This window comes from Pleurodeles waltl, chromosome 9 (assembly GCF_031143425.1).
Source record: "Pleurodeles waltl isolate 20211129_DDA chromosome 9, aPleWal1.hap1.20221129, whole genome shotgun sequence".
Taxonomy (NCBI): domain Eukaryota; kingdom Metazoa; phylum Chordata; class Amphibia; order Caudata; family Salamandridae; genus Pleurodeles; species Pleurodeles waltl.
This window is the reverse complement of record NC_090448.1, coordinates 801,983,416-802,000,650: the sequence shown is the minus strand read 5'-3', so window position 1 is coordinate 802,000,650 and position 17,235 is coordinate 801,983,416. Positions and strand designations below refer to the sequence as shown.

Below are 17,235 nucleotides of genomic sequence, written 5' to 3'. Positions count from 1 at the left end.
GGCCTTCCTGAGTTTAACCCTCTGGAGTCTAAACTCCTATTATGCCCATGGGGAAATGTTGGAATCTCTCAAATCTACAAAGTTTTGTTTTGCAGCACACCTGACAGGTTTACCCATTTTAAACACAAGTTATCCTAGACGATGCGGATTGCAGGGATGCCAGAATGCCCCCCATAGCTGCACCATTTCGTCAAGGCTGCACCTCATACAAACAAACTACCTCCATATTACTTATAACACTCCCTGCAGGCTATGACATGTGGGAAACCTTCCATCCCCCAGATGTCACTGCTGTGAGCTCCCAGAGACCAACTTTTACCATATGGTTTGGTACTTCTCAATAATTGTCCATCAAGTGAGTACTCACTGGGGCCCCTGAGGCTCCCCTTGAATTAACCCCCAAAGTGGCTGTCCCTGGGATTCTGGGATCTGGGAGACATGTTACAGGTAGATGTGTGAAACTTACCCTGGATGGCCTTGTCACTCTCCAGGCAAAGAAATATATAGCACATAACTGGACCCATAAACACCCTCCTAAATTTGGACTGTCAGAGTGTGATGAACTGGTGTGTCAAGATGGAGGAGCCATGGGATGTTCCTGTAAATATGTGAAGATCTGAGGGGCCTGGTGGGACTATTCTGAGCTGACCAGGGATGAGGGGGCTTGTGATGGGGTTGTCGCTGTTCTTTATCCTGTGGTGTTCTATGACCTTTCAAAGCGGCATATGTTGGGTGATATACAGTAGTGAGTTGGACCTGAACTGTTATCATGCCATACAAAATTCAATAAAGTTTGCTATAAAAAAAAAGTTTAGTAAATGGCTATCAGTAACAAAGAGCCATTGCTACTCTGTTGGAAACCACACACAGATGTACTCCAAACTGGAAACCACACACAGATGTACTCCAAACAAAATGAGAAGCAGGAAATTATATGCCTCCTGTTTTAACTGTGTTTCTGGCAGGCGATTTGTTTCCACACATGCGATTTACTGACGGTGTAATCGTACACACTAAAAGTGAAAGTAGAAAATTTAGATGCAGTAAAATTGTCACCAAAAGATCCAGAAAATACTTCCAATTGAGTGTTTTTTTTCTGGGTGCATGGGCATTTTTACTAGCTGGTAACAGTGAATCATACAAGATTTTGGCATTGCTTATTTACCTCATAGGTTATAATCAGGAACAATTGTTCAAGAAGCTGCTGAGTTGGTGACCACTTCGTGTTGTTGTCTAAGTTTATCCTTAATGGAACCTCAGAAACGGCGTAGTTCAAACATGATACCATAAGCAAATATTTTTAGTCCATAAATCCTTACTCTGTTTAAATTAACTGGCTGTTTCACAAAGAAGGTCAGCCCCAGAGAGCCTAGAAACTTGTACTAAGAGACAGTCCATCGCTCTTTTCCACACACAGTGGTTGAGATGCAAAGGTGACGATGCTGGGGTTCTCTCTATAACATGAGTACCTGGCAAACAATATGTCTGCACTATTCTGCATGTACAGTATTCACACTACACTTAGATATACACAGCTCACATCATACTTAAAAATCACTACACTATTTAAAACTTTTTGATGTGAGAGGCTAGTTTCCTTTGTGTTGGATGAGGGTTTCAGGACTTGTTCTGATGAAGAATTGTAAGTTGTACTGAATGTCATTTTAGCAGTCATTTCTTAAGGACAACATGATAGGCTTTCCAGGAGTAGTGATTTTTTAGTGGTCATCTGTATTTTTGATCTAGAATCCTTCTGTTCCTTGAGTAATTAATAGTTAATACCATCAACAGACATATGTTTCTTTTTTGTCAAGATACTAAATATAAGTTGTCCATGGCACGTGAATCTTTACAAAAAGGTTTAAAACATATAGAATTATAGGTGGAAAATAGTTAATGACCAGGATGTTTTCCATCTAGGAGTTCTAAGTGACATCAAATAGAGAAAAAAAGCGAAGCTCGAGTTGTCTGTTGAGTTACTCAGAACCGCAGGACCTCGGAGAGGTGGACGAAGGAAGGTGAAACTTCAACCCCACTTCTTTGCCTCTATGCCCCACACCATCATTCCTACCCCAACCCTACTCCTCAGTGCAGCATGTAGGCTCTGTGCCACCCTTTTCTCCTCTGCCATGCAATTCTATGCTGCCTGCTCGCTCACATTTTGACTGTGCTACTGTTTGGTGAATTGCATCACAAGCATTGCCAAAGCCGAACCATTCCAAAAATGGGCATCTTGAAAACATGCGCATATATGACGGCAATCTTGTAACTGCGTTTCGACGGCAATCTTGTAACTGTGTTTCTTATGTCTTTTGAAACTCCATTAAGAGATGGCCACTTGCATGGTCCCGCATGCACGACGACGATCTTGTAATGAATTTAAAAAAAACACATAAGAGCTCCATTACATAATGGTCAGTTCCCTTGGTGATCAACGGGTACTTGCAATTGTGACTCTTTGACTGTTTACACACATCAATGCGTGCCTGGAGCTCTCCTTTAAATTGCTTGTATTTCTGTGCTCTTTTTCAGGCAAACTGGAATGGGATTAGGTCATACTATGGGTCGCATTGGAGGCATTGTAGCCCCGCTTGTGCCAATGATAAGTGATTCCTTCAAGTCCCTCTCTCCAATCATCTATGGGAGTGCTGCTCTCCTTTCCGGGGTAGCAGTTTTGTTCCTGCCAGAAACCTTGAACCTACTGCTGCCAGAGACAATACAAGATGTGGGCAGGTATGGAGGATGTTAATGCTTGCTTTCAGTCTTTAGGTAAACTGTGCAATATTTGTTTGTATTCTGTAGTAGTAGTACTAAACGTTATTAGGTAGTATGACCATAAAAGCAGACAATACAAAAAATACAACAATTAAATTAAATATTAAAAACATCAAAAATCTAGAACAAAAATCTAGAGCAAGAATTAAAACATTTTAGCAAACGGCAAGATGCTGTGCTCCTCCATAATTCCTTGCGAAAATGAAGCTGGGCATAAGCTCAGTGAACCTTTACAGTAAACTCTCATTAGAAAACAATAGTGACAACTATAAGGTCCAATCGGGTAATTCCGAAGTAATAAAGTGAGGTAGTCTGCGGGAGTTTACGCAGACCTTGACACTGTCAGTCATCTAGGCTTCATGGCTATTTAATCAGTACAATGACCTAAGCGCCAAATGGCTTTAAAATGGTGTGCTCGTATGGTCGTTTACTATCCCAATTTTACGCAGTCTAACGGAAGCTGCGATGTATCTGTAGTGTGTCGCATACTAGTTCAGTATACAACAATTGAAGTTGCAGTAAAGCAGGTCTGCACTCTCTGATAATTAGGGTTCTGAGTAATGGAACACATATGGCTGTAGGAAAGTACCATCTTGCCTGGCATGTTACCCCCATTTTTACATGTATGTTAGTTTGTTTTTGCATGTCTCACTGGGATCCTGCTAGCCAGGACCCCAGTGCTCATAGTTTGTGGCCTGAATGTGTGTATCTGTGTAGTGACTAACTGTGTCACTGAGGCTCTGCTAACCAGAATCTCAGTGCTTATGCTCTCTCTGCCTTTAAAATTGTCACTAAAGGCTAGTGACCATTTTCACCAATTCTAATTGACACACTGGAACACCATTATAATTCCCTAGTATATGGTACCTAGGTACCCAGGGTACTGGGGTTCCAGGAGATCCCTATGGGCTGCAGCATTTCCTTTGCCACCCATAGGGAGCTCAGACAAATCTTACACAGGACTGCCACTGCAGCCTGAGTGAAATAACGCACACGTTATTTCACAGCCATTTTACACTACATTTAAGTAACTTATAAGTCACCAATATGTCGAGCCTTCACTGGGTGAAGGCTAGGTGCAAAGTTACTAAGTGTGAGGGCACCTTGGCACTGACAAAGGTGCCCCCACATTGTTCAGGGCAATTTCCCTGGACTTTGTGAGTGCGGGGACACCATTACACGCGTGCACTACATATAGGTCAATACCTATAGGTAGCTTCACAATGGTAACTCCGAATATGACCATGTAACATGTCTAAGATCATGGAATCGTCCCCCCATGCCAAATCTAGTATAGGGGTGCCAATCCCATGCATTCCCGGGGCTCCACTATGGACCCCGGGTACTGCAAACCAGCTCTCTGGGGTTTTCTCTGCAGCTACCGCTGCTGCCACCCCACAGACAGGGTTCTGCCTCACTGGAGTCTGGGCAGCCCAGTAGCAGGAAGGCAGAACAAAGGATTTCGAGAGGGTGTTACACCCTCTCCCTTTGGAAATAGGTGGTGAGGGCTGGGGAGGAGTAGCCTCTCCCAGCCTCTGGAAATGCTTTGAAGGGCACAGATGGTGCCCTCCTTGCACAAGCCAGTCTACACCCGTTCAGGGAACCCCCAGTCCCCGCCCTGGTGCGAAACTGGACAAAGGAAAGGGGATTGACCACTCCTCTGTCCATCACCACCACAGGGGTGGTGCCCAGAGTTCCTCCAAGGTGTCCCAGACCTCTGCCATCTTGAATCCAGAGGTGTGAAGGCACAATGGAGGCCACTGAGTGGCCAGTGCCAGCAGGTGATGTCAGAGACCCCTCCTGATAGGTGCTTACCTGACTAGGTGGCCAATCCTCCTCTGAGGACTATTTAGGGTCTCTCCTGTGGGCTTTTCCTCACATATCGACTTGCAAGAATTCACCAGAGTTCCTCTGCATCTCCCTCTTCGACTTCTGTCAAGGATTGACTGCTGACTGCTCCAGGATGCCTGCAAAACTGCAACAAAGTAACAAGAAAACTACCAGAGACATTGTAGCACCTAATCCTGCCAGCTTTCTCAACTGTTTCCTGGTGGTGCATGCTCTGGGGGCTGTCTGCCTTCACCGTGCACTAGAAGCCAAGAGGAAATCTCCAGTGGGTCGACAGAATATTCCCCCTGCTCCTGCAGGCACCAACCTTCAGCACCACCGGTAATCTGGGACCCCTCTCATCCTGACGAGCGTGGCACCTGGAACACAGGTGGTGGCCCCAAGTGACCCAGACTGTCCAGTGGTCCAACTGTCCAAATTTGGAGGAGGAAAGTCCTTGCCTCCCCTCTCTAGACAGTAATCCTGTTTACTGCATGAACTGCAGCTGCTAGGGCTTCTGTGCACTTTTGCAAGGAATCCGTCATGCACAGCCTAGCCCAGGTCCCCAGCACTCCGTCCTGCATTGCTCAAGTCACTGAGTTGACCACCGGCTTCGTGGTACCCTCTTCTGTATTGTTGAGATGACCGCTGTGCTCAGTTTTCCTGAACCCGTGTTCAAGTACTTCTGCAGGTACTGCCTTCTTGTGTATGGGCTTTCTATGTTGCTGAGGGCCCCCTCTGTCTCCTCTTCCAAGTGCCGACCTCCTGGTCCTTCCTGGGCCCAGGCAGCACCCTTTTTCTTCAACCACAACCTTTGCAGTTAGCAAGGCTTGCTTGCCGTCTTTCTCCAAAGAAACTATGCTGCATCCTCCAGTACTCTGTGGGACATCTTCTGCACAAAGGAGAAGTTCGTAGCACCTTTCGTTGTTGCAGAATCTTCAGCTTCTTCCATCCGGAGGCAGCCATTTTGCACCTTCATCCGAGGTTTAATGGGCTTCTGCCCCCCCTGGACACTTACGTGACTCTTGGAATTGGTCCCCTTCCTTTAGAGGTCCTCAGGACCAGGAATCCGTCTTCTGTGCTTTGCAGTCAGTTGTGGTCTTTGCAGAATCTCCTATCACGAGTTTAGTGTGTTTCTGGGAAAGCAGTATCACTTTACTCCTACCTTTCAGGGTGTTGGGGTGGGGTATTGTAGGAAAGTACCATCTTGCCTGGCATGTTACCCCCATTTTTCACTGTATATATGTTGTTTTAGTTGTATGTGTCACTGGGACCCTGGTAACCCAGGGCCCCAGTGCTCATAAGTGTGCCTGAATGTGTTACCTGTGTAGTGACTAACTGTCTCACTGAGGCTCTGCTAACCAGAACCTCAGTGGTTATGCTCTCTCATTTCTTTCCAAATTGTCACTAACAGGCTAGTGACCATTTTTACCAATTTACATTGGCTTACTGGAACACCCTTATAATTCCCTAGTATATGGTACTGAGGTACCCAGGGTATTGGGGTTCCAGGAGATCCCTATGGGCTGCAGCATTTCTTTTGCCACCCATAGGGAGCTCTGACAATTCTTACACAGGCCTGCCACTGCAGCCTGAGTGAAATAACGTCCACGTTATTTCACAGCCATTTTACACTGCACTTAAGTAACTTATAAGTCACCTATATGTCTAACCTTTACCTGGTAAAGGTTAGGTGCAAAGTTACTTAGTGTGAGGGCACCCTGGCACTAGCCAAGGTGCCCCCACATTGTTCAGAGCCAATTCCCTAAACTTTGTGAGTGCGGGGACACCATTACACGCGTGCACTACATATAGGTCACTACCTATATGTAGCTTCACCATGGTAACTCCGAATATGGCCATGTAACATGTCTATGATCATGGAATTGCCCCCTCTATACCATCCTGGCATAGTTGGCACAATCCCATGATCCCAGTGGTCTGTAGCACAGACCCTGGTACTGCCAAACTGCCCTTCCTGGGGTTTCACTGCAGCTGCTGCTGCTGCCAACCCCTCAGACAGGCAGCTGCCCTCCTGGGGTCCAGCCAGGCCTGGCCCAGGATGGCAGAACAAAGAACTTCCTCTGAGAGAGGGTGTGACACCCTCTCCCTTTGGAAAATGGTGTGAAGGCAGGGGAGGAGTAGCCTCCCCCAGCCTCTGGAAATGCTTTGTTGGGCACAGAGGTGCCCAATTCTGCATAAGCCAGTTCACACCGGTTCAGGGACCCCTTAGCCCCTGCTCTGGCGCGAAACTGGACAAAGGAAAGGGGAGTGACCACTCCCCTGACCTGCACCTCACCTGGGAGGTGTCCAGAGCTCCTCCAGTGTGCTCCAGACCTCTGCCATCTTGGAAACAGAGGTGCTGCTGGCACACTGGACTGCTCTGAGTGGCCAGTGCCACCAGGTGACGTCAGAGACTCCTTGTGATAGGCTCCTTCAGGTGTTGCTAGCCTATCCTCTCTACTAGGTAGCCAAACCCTCTTTTCTGGCTATTTTGTCTCTGGGGAAACTTCAGATAACGAATGCAAGAGCTCATCCGAGTTCCTCTGCATCTCTCTCTTCATCTTCTGATAAGGAATCGACTGCTGACCGCGCTGGAAGCCTGCAAACCTGCAACATAGTAGCAAAGACGACTACTGCAACTCTGTAACGCTGATCCTGCCGCCTTCTCGACTGTTTTCCTGCTTGTGCATGCTGTGGGGGTAGCCTGCCTCCTCTCTGCACCAGAAGCTCCGACGAAATCTCCCGTGGGTCGACGGAATCTTCCCCCTGCAACCGCAGGCACCAAAAAGCTGCATCACCGGTCCCTTGGGTCTCCTCTCAGCACGACGAGCGAGGTCCCTCGAATCCAGCGACACTGTCCAAGTGACCCCCACAGTCCAGTGACTCTTCAGCCCCAGTTTGGTGGAGGTAAGTCCTTGCCTCACCTCGCTGGGCTGCACTGCTGGGAACCGCGACTTTGCAGCTACTCCGGCCCCTGTGCACTTCCGGCGGAAATCCTTTGTGCACAGCCAAGCCTGGGTCCACAGCGCTCTAACCTGCATTGCACGACTTTCTAAGTTGGTCTCCGGCGACGTGGGACTCCTTTGTGCAACTTCGGCAAGCACCGTTTCACACATCCTCGTAGTGCCTGTTTCTGGCACTTTTCCGGGTTCTATCTGCTTCAGTGAGGGCTCTTTGTCTTGCTTGACGTCCCCTCTCTCTTCAGGTCCAATTTGCGACCTCCTGGTCCCTCTTGGGCCCCGGCAGCGTCCAAAAACGCCAAACGCACGATTTGCGACTAGCAAGGCTTGTTGGCGTCCTTTCGGCGGGAAAACACTTCTGCACGACTCTCCAAGGCAAGATGGATCCGTCCACCAAAGGGGAAGTCTCTAGCCCTTTTCGTTCTTGCAGAAACCTCAGCTTCTTCTGTCCAGTCGAAGCTTCTTTGCACCCGCAGCTGGCATTTCCTGGGCATCTGCCCATCTCCGACTTGCTTGTGACTTTTGGACTTGGTCCCCTTGTTCCACAGGTACCCTAGATTGGAAATCCACAGTTGTTGCATTGCTGGTTTGTGTCTTTCCTGCATTATTCCTCTAACACAACTACTTTGTCCTTAGGGGAACTTTAGTGCACTTTGCACTCACTTTTCAGGGTCTTGGGGAGGGTTATTTTTCTAACTCTCACTATTTTCTAATAGTCCCAGCGACCCTCTACAAGGTCACATAGGTTTGGGGTCCATTCGTGGTTCGCATTCCACTTTTGGAGTATATGGTTTGTGTTGCCCCTATCCCTATGTTTCCCCATTGCATCCTATTGTAACTATACATTGTTTGTACTGTTTTCTAAGACTATACTGCATATTTTTGCTATTGTGTATATATATCTTGTGTATATTTCCTATCCTCTCACTGAGGGTACACTCTAAGATACTTTGGCATATTGTCATAAAAATAAAGTACCTTTATTTTTAGTATAACTGTGTATTGTGTTTTCTTATGATATTGTGCATATGACACTAAGTGGTACTGTAGTAGCTTCACACGTCTCCTAGTTCAGCCTAAGCTGCTCTGCTAAGCTACCATTATCTATCAGCCTATGCTGCTAGACACCCTATACACTAATAAGGGATAACTGGGCCTGGTGCAAGGTGCAAGTACCCCTTGGTACTCACTACAAGCCAGTCCAGCCTCCTACATTGGTTGTGCAGTGGTGGGATAAGTGCATGAGACTACTTACCACTCTTGTCATTGTACTTTTCATAAGAGAAAAATATACAAAACAAGGTCAGTGTATATACACATAGCCAAAAAGTTTTGCATTTCCTCTTTTCACTCTTTTCTAAGTGCTGAAAAGTACTCCTAAACTATCAAAAAGTTCTTAAAAGTTTAAAAAGTTTTTTTCTGTCTTTCCAAAAAGTTCTGAAAACATTTTTCTCTTTTTCTATCACTTTAACTCTCTCTAAAAAATGTCTGGCACAGGCCAAAATGTTGATCTGTCCAAACTTGCATATGATCACCTTAGCTGGAAAGGAGCAAGGAATCTCTGCATAGAGAGAGGTTTGAGTGTAGGGAAGAATCCTTCCTTAGAACTGTTAATTAACATGCTTAGAGTACAGGATAAGGCAATAAGTGCCCCATCTGTAGAAAAAGTAGCTAATGGTTCTCAATCTGATCCAGGGACTCCCCCAGGAAAAGATTCAGGAAAGAAACATCCTAGCCTTCCCATTATTAGACAATCTAGCATAGATGGTAATGATGATGAGCCACACCATATAAATAGTGTTGTCTCACATCATAGCAAAAGCATTTATTCTCACCATACTGGTAGTAATGTTTCTGTAAACCAAGCTGTTAGGGTGCCTTCTGTAAGGGACAGGTCTCCTTCTGTTCATTCCCATCATAGCTCTGTTTCTAGAAATGTCCCTCCCACCAACCCTGATGACAGAATGTTAGAGAGGGAACTCAATAAGTTGAGGGTGTAACAAACCAGACTGAAGCTTAAAAAGCAACAGCTGGATTTGGATAGACAGTCTTTTGAATTAGAGAAGGAAAGACAGAAGTTGGGTTTAAATACCCATGGTGGCAGCAGCAGTATTCCCCATAGTCATCCTGCAAAAGAGCATGATTCCAGGAATCTGCACAAGATAGTTCCCCCTTATAAGGAGGGGGATGACATTAACAAGTGGTTTGCTGCACTTGAGAGGGCCTGTGTTGTACAGGATGTCCCTCAAAGGCAGTGGGCTGCTATCCTATGGCTATCATTTAGTGGAAAAGGTAGGGATAGGCTCCTTACTGTGAAAGAAAATGATGCTAATAATTTCCAAGTTCTTAAGAATGCACTCCTGGATGGTTATGGCTTAACCACTGAACAGTACAGGATAAAGTTCAGAGAGACCAAAAAGGAGTCTTCACAAGACTGGGTTGATTTCATTGACCAGGCAGTGAAGGCCTTGGAGGGGTGGTTACATGGCAGTAAAGTTACTGATTATGACAGCCTGTATAACTTGATCCTGAGAGAGCATATTCTTAATAATTGTGTGTCTGATTTGTTGCACCAGTACTTGGTGGACTCTGATCTGACATCTCCCCAAGAATTGGGAAAGAAGGCAGACAAATGGGTCAGAACAAGAGTGAACAGAAAAGTTCATACAGGGGGTGACAAAGATGGCAACAAAAAGAAGGATGGTAAGTCTTCTGACAAGGATGGGGACAAATCTAAAAATGAGTCTTCATCAGGCCCACAAAAACACTCTGGTGGGGGTGGTGGGTCCAAATCCTCCTTTAATCAGAACAAGGAAAAGAAACCATGGTGCTATTTATGTAAAATAAAAGGCCATTGGACAACAGATCCCAGTTGTCCAAAGAAAGGCACCACAGCTCCTACCACTACAACCCCTACTGCTACACCTAGTGTCCCTACTAATAGCAGTGGTGGTGGGAGCAAACCTACTAATAGCCAATCCAAGGGAGTAGCTGGGCTCACTTTTGGTAATTTAGTTGGGGTTGGTCTGATTAGGGAGACCACAGAGGCTACTTTAGTCTCTGAAGGGGCTATTGATTTAGCCACTTTGGTTGCTTGCCCCCATAACTTGGAGGAGTACAAGCAACTAACCCTAATAAATGGTGTTGAGGTCCAGGCCTACAGGGACACAGGTGCCAGTGTCACAATGGTGATTGAGAAACTGGTGCACCCTGAACAACACATACTTGGACACCAGTACCAAGTAACCGATGCTCACAACATAACACAAAGCCACCCCATGGCTGTTGTAAATCTCAACTGGGGGGGGGTAACTGGTCCAAAGAAAGTTGTGGTAGCTTCAGACTTACCTGTAGACTGTCTATTAGGGAATGATTTGGAGACATCAGCTTGGTCAGATGTGGAGTTGGAGGCCCATGCAGCAATGCTGGGCATCCCAGGGCATATTTTTGCTTTGACAAGGGCTCAGGCCAAAAAGCAAAAAGGACAGGGAAGCTTGGATCCTGGAACAATGGACCAAGTGCTCCCTAAAGCTAGGGCTAGTAGAAGCAAACCACTTCCTACTATCCCTCCCTCTACAGTGGATTCTACTTCTGAGGAAGAGGAATTCCCTCCCTGTGCAGAACCTACACCAGAGGAGCTGGAAGCAGACACTGCTGAGCTTTTGGGTGAAGGGGGGCCTGCCAGAGAGGAGCTGAGTGTGGCACAGCAAACCTGTCCCACATTAGAGGGTCTCAGACAGCAAGCTGTCAAACAGGCTAATGGGGATGTCAGTGACTCTCACAGAGTTTACTGGGAGGACAACCTCTTGTACACTGAGCATAGGGATCCTAAACCTGGAGCTGCCAGGAGATTAGTGATTCCTCAGGAGTACAGAAAGTTCCTCCTAACACTGGCACATGACATTCCCCTAGCTGGGCACCTGGGTCAAATGAAAACTTGGGACAGATTGGTTCCACTGTTTCATTGGCCTAGGATGTCTGAGGACACAAATGAATTTTGTAAGTCCTGTGAAACCTGTCAAGCCAGTGGCAAGACAGGTGGCACTCCAAAGGCACCCCTTATCCCACTGCCTGTGGTTGGGGTCCCCTTTGAAAGGGTAGGGGTTGACATAGTTGGCCCCCTTGACCCTCCTACTGCTTCAGGCAATAGGTTTATCTTGGTGGTAGTGGACCATGCCACAAGATATCCTGAAGCAATTCCTTTAAGGACCACTACAGCTCCTGCAGTGGCAAAGGCCCTCCTGGGAATATTTTCCAGGGTGGGCTTCCCAAAGGAAGTAGTATCAGACAGAGGAAGCAATTTCATGTCTGCATACTTAAAGGCCATGTGGAAGGAGTGTGGTGTAACGTACAAGTTCACAACACCCTATCATCCACAAACAAATGGACTGGTGGAGAGATTTAATAAAACTCTCAAAGGCATGATTATGGGTCTCCCTGAAAAACTCCGCAGGAGATGGGATATCCTTCTACCATGCCTCCTTTTTGCCTACAGGGAGGTACCCCAGAAAGGAGTGGGCTTCAGCCCCTTTGAACTTCTTTTTGGACACCCTGTTAGGGGTCCACTCACACTTGTAAAGGAGGGTTGGGAACAACCTTTAAAAGCTCCTAAGCAGGATATTGTGGATTATGTACTTGGCCTCAGATCAAGGATGGCTGAGTACATGAAAAAGGCCAGTAAAAACCTTCAGGCCAGCCAAGAGCTCCAGAAGCAATGGCATGATCAGAAGGCTGTTTTGGTTCAGTACCAACCAGGGCAGAAAGTGTGGGTCTTGGAGCCTGTGGCCCCAAGAGCACTCCAGGATAAATGGAGTGGACCCCACACAATTGTTGAAAAGAAGGGTGAAGTCACCTACTTGGTTGACTTAGGCACTGCCAGGAGTCCCCTTAGGGTGCTCCATGTCAACCGCCTGAAACCCTACTATGACAGGGCTGATCTCACCCTGCTCATGGCAACTGATGAGGGACAGGAAGAAGACAGTGATCCTCTACCTGATCTCTTCTCTTCCACAGAACAAGATGCTCTTGTGGAAGGTGTAGTTTTGGCTGATTGTCTTACTGCTGAGCAGAAAGATAATTGCATAAATATCCTAGGACAATTTTCAGAACTCTTCTCTACTGTGCCAGGCACCACTTCTTGGTGTGAGCACACTATAGATACTGGAGACAGTTTACCTGTCAAAAGTAAGATCTATAGGCAGCCTGACCATGTCAGGGACTGCATAAAGCAAGAAGTTCAGAAAATGTTGGAACTAGGAGTGGTTGAGCACTCTGACAGTCCATGGGCTTCTCCTGTGGTACTGGTACCAAAACCCAATTCTAAAGATGGAAAGAAGGAAATGCGGTTTTGTGTAGACTATAGAGGTCTCAACTTGGTAACCTCATGGTGACCACTCCCCTGACCTGCACCTCACCTGGGAGGTGTCCAGAGCTCCTCCAGTGTGCTCCAGACCTCTGCCATCTTGGAAACAGAGGTGCTGCTGGCACACTGGACTGCTCTGAGTGGCCAGTGCCACCAGGTGACGTCAGAGACTCCTTGTGATAGGCTCCTTCAGGTGTTGCTAGCCTATCCTCTCTCCTAGGTAGCCAAACCCTCTTTTCTGGCTATTTAGGGTCTCTGTCTCTGGGGAAACTTCAGATAACGAATGCAAGAGCTCATCCGAGTTCCTCTGCATCTCTCTCTTCATCTTCTGATAAGGAATCGACTGCTGACCGCGCTGGAAGCCTGCAAACCTGCAACATAGTAGCAAAGACGACTACTGCAACTCTGTAACGCTGATCCTGCCGCCTTCTCGACTGTTTTCCTGCTTGTGCATGCTGTGGGGGTAGCCTGCCTCCTCTCTGCACCAGAAGCTCCGAAGAAATCTCCCGTGGGTCGACGGAATCTTCCCCCTGCAACCGCAGGCACCAAAAAGCTGCATCACCGGTCCCTTGGGTCTCCTCTCAGCACGACGAGCGAGGTCCCTCGAATCCAGCGATGCTGTCCAAGTGACCCCCACAGTCCAGTGACTCTTCAGCCCCAGTTTGGTGGAGGTAAGTCCTTGCCTCACCTCGCTGGGCTGCATTGCTGAGAACCGCGACTTTGCAGCTACTCCGGCCCCTGTGCACTTCCGGCGGAAATCCTTTGTGCACAGCCAAGCCTGGGTCCACGGCACTCTAACCTGCATTGCACGACTTTCTAAGTTGGTCTCCGGCGACGTGGGACTCCTTTGTGCAACTTCAACGAGCACTGTTTCACGCATCCTTGTAGTGCCTGTTTCTGGCACTTCTCCGGGTGCTACCTGCTTCAATGAGGGCTCTTGGTCTTGCTCAACATCCCCTCTCTTTTCAGGTCCAATTTGCGACCTTCTGGTCCCTCCTGGGCCCCGGCAGCATCCAAAAACGCCAAACACACGATTTGCAACTAGCAAGGCTTGTTGGCATCCTTTCAGCGGGAAAACACTTCTGCACGACTCTCCAAAGCGAGAGGGATCCGTCCACCAAAGGGGAAGTCTCTAGCCCTTTTTGTTCCTGCAGAAACCTCAGCTTCTTCTGTCCAGTCAAAGCTTCTTTGCACCCGCAGCTGGCATTTCCTGGGCATCTGCCCATCTCCGACTTGCTTGTGACTTTTGGACTTGGTCCCCTTGTTCCACAGGTACCCTAGATTGGAAATCCACAGTTTTTGCATTGCTGGTTTGTGTCTTTCCTGCATTATTCCTCTAACACGACTACTTTGTCCTTAGGGGAACTTTAGTGCACTTTGCACTCACTTTTCAGGGTCTTGGGGAGGATTATTTTTCTAACTCTCACTATTTTCTAATAGTCCCAGCGACCCTCTACAAGGTCACATAGGTTTGGGGTCCATTCGTGGTTCGCATTCCACTTTTGGAGTATATGGTTTGTGTTGCCCCTATCCCTATGTTTCCCCATTGCATCCTATTGTAACTATACATTGTTTGCACTGTTTTCTAAGACTATACTGCATATTTTTGCTATTGTGTATATATATCTTGTGTATATTTCCAATCCTCTCACTGAGGGTACACTCTAAGATACTTTGGCATATTGTCATAAAAATAAAGTACCTTTATTTTTAGTATAACTGTGTATTGTGTTTTCTTATGATATTGTGCATATGACACTAAGTGGTACTGTAGTAGCTTCACACGTCTCCTAGTTAAGCCTAAGCTGCTCTGCTAAGCTACCATTATCTATCAGCCTATGCTGCTAGACACCCTATACACTTATAAGGGATAACTGGGCCTGGTGCAAGGTGCAAGTACCCCTTGGTACTCACTACAAGCCAGTCCAGCCTCCTACAGGTATCTTGGACACCCTTAGTGTTTTCATTCACTCCAAGTGACCCTCTACACACTACACTAGGCCAGGGGTCCCTAAATGGTTCGCATTCCACTTTCTTAGTATATGGTTTGTGTTGCCCCCAGGCCTATTGCATCCTATTGTATTCTACAGTGTTTGCACAATGTCCCTAACTGTTTACTTACCTGATTTAGGTGTGTGTGTATATTTTGTGTATTTTATTTACCTCCTAAGGGAATATATCCTCAGAGATATTTTTTTGGCATATTGTCACTCAAATAAAGTACCTTTAGTTTTAGTAACTCTGAGTATTGTGTTTCTTATGATATAGTGCTGTATGATATAAGTGGTATAGTAGGAGCTTTGCATGTCTCCTAGTTCAGCCTAAGCTCCTCTGCTATAGCTACCTCTATCAGCCCAACCTGCAAGAACACTACTAATCTACTAATAAGGGATCACTGGACCTGGCACAAGGTGTAAGTACCATCAGGTACACTATAAGCCAGGCCAGCCTCCTACATTGGTGGCAGCGGTGGGATAAGTACATGTATCTGCTTTATCAACTTGTCATTGGTGCTTTTCATAAGAAAAACATATTCCAAATACTTACAAATATACACAGTTAACCTAAACAGTGTAACTCTCTTTCTGTAAACTTTCTAAAAAGTTTGCAAAAGTTTGAAAAAGTTTGAAAAAGCTTTTCTCTTTTCTTTAAAAAGTTTCTAAACTTTTTTCTCTCTGTCCTAAACTCTTTCTTGCAACTATGTCATTAGTAGAGGCCACTCCCAAAGTTGTTCAGGCAACCTGCATAGAAATAAGTTTATGAGTTGGTAAGAACCCGACCAAAGATCTTCTCCTTAGCCTTCTCCAAGAAAGTGACCAGAACCAGTCTGGCCCATCCCAGGAAAAGGAGGCAGAGGAGGAGGGTACCCAGGAAGAATCAGGGGAGGGCCTTGAGGACTCTGGGGAGGGTTCCTCCAAAGACCTGTAAGCTAACAGGCCATCTAGTGAAACTGGTAGTGGGAGGGGGTCACACGCTAGTAGGGCACCTTTCACTCCAAAAGGCCAGGTAACTATGGTTCAGCCAGTTAGAGACAGGTCCACTTCTGCGAATTCCCACATCACCTCTGTGTCTCAGAATTCCCAAGCCTCCCACCCTGAGGATAACACCCTAGACAGGGAACTCAGAAAGCTGAGGTTGGAAGAGACCAGACTGAAGCTGAGACAGCAGCAGTTGGCCTTAGACAGTCAATCTCTAGGTGTAGAGACGGAAAGACAGAAGTTGGGGTTATTTCCCCACGGTGGCAGCAGCAGTGTTCTTGATAGTAATCCTGTAAGAGAACAAGATTCAAGAAACCTGCACAAGAATGTCCCCTCTTACAAGGAGGGGGATAACATAAACAAGTTGTTTGCTGCACTTGAAAGGGTCTGTATGATACAGTTGGTCCCTCAAAGGCAGTGGGCTGATATCTTGTGGCTATCTTTCACTGGTAAGGGTAGGGATAGGCTCCTTACTTACAGAGAAAGTGATGCCAACAACTACAACGTTTTGCAAGATGCACTCTTAGATGGATTTAACCACTGAACAATACAGGAGAAAGTTCAGAGATACCAGAAAAGAGTCCTCTCAAGACTGGACAGACTTTGTAGACTGTTCAGTGAAGGCCTCGGAGGGATGGTTACATGGCAGTAAGGTGACTGACTATGAAAGCCTATATAATCTTATTTTGAGAGAGCATATTTTGAATAATTGTGTGTCTGACCTGTTACATCAGTACTTGGTAGACTCAGATCTGACCTCTCCCCAAGAATTGGGAAAGAAGGCAGGCAAATGGGTCAGAACAAGAGTGAACAGAAAAGTTCATACAGGTGGTGATAAGGATGGCAAGAAGAAGGATGGTAAGTCTTCTGACAAGGGTGGGAACAAAGATAAAAAGCATTCTGAGTCTTCATCAGGCCCACAAAAATCCTCTGTGGGAGGTAGGTCCAAATCCTCTTCTAACATTCAAAAGAAGCCATGGTGTTATTTATGTAAGAGTAAAGGCCATTGGGCAAGTGATTCTACTTGTCCAAAGAAAAACACAAAGGCTCCCACTACCACAACCCCAACTGCATCCTCTAGTGCCCCTAGTAATAGCAGTGTTGGTGGGACGTCTACTACAAATGGCCAATCAAAGGGAGTAGTTGGGCTCACCATTGGTAATGTAGTTGGTGTTGGTCTTGTTAGGTAGACCACAGTGGCTGTTTTAGTCTCTGATGGTGGCTTTGACTTTGCCATCTTGGTTGCTTGTCCCCTTAATATGGGTAAGTACAAGCAACTTCCCCTAATAAATGGTTTTGAGGTTGAGGCCTACAGGGATACAGGAGCATG

General features: G+C 46.6%; 1 protein-coding gene across 2 annotated transcripts in view; it reads left to right on the top strand.

Moving 5' to 3' along the window:
• The window catches only part of LOC138260001 (solute carrier family 22 member 6-B-like), an 896,476-nt gene that overhangs the window by 837,639 nt on the left and 41,602 nt on the right, over positions 1–17,235 (top strand). For both annotated transcript variants that reach the window (XM_069208048.1, XM_069208047.1), the window contains exon 9: positions 2,533–2,733. In XM_069208048.1, coding sequence (XP_069064149.1) covers positions 2,533–2,733 — 201 coding nt within the window. The remainder of the gene's footprint in view (positions 1–2,532; positions 2,734–17,235) is intronic.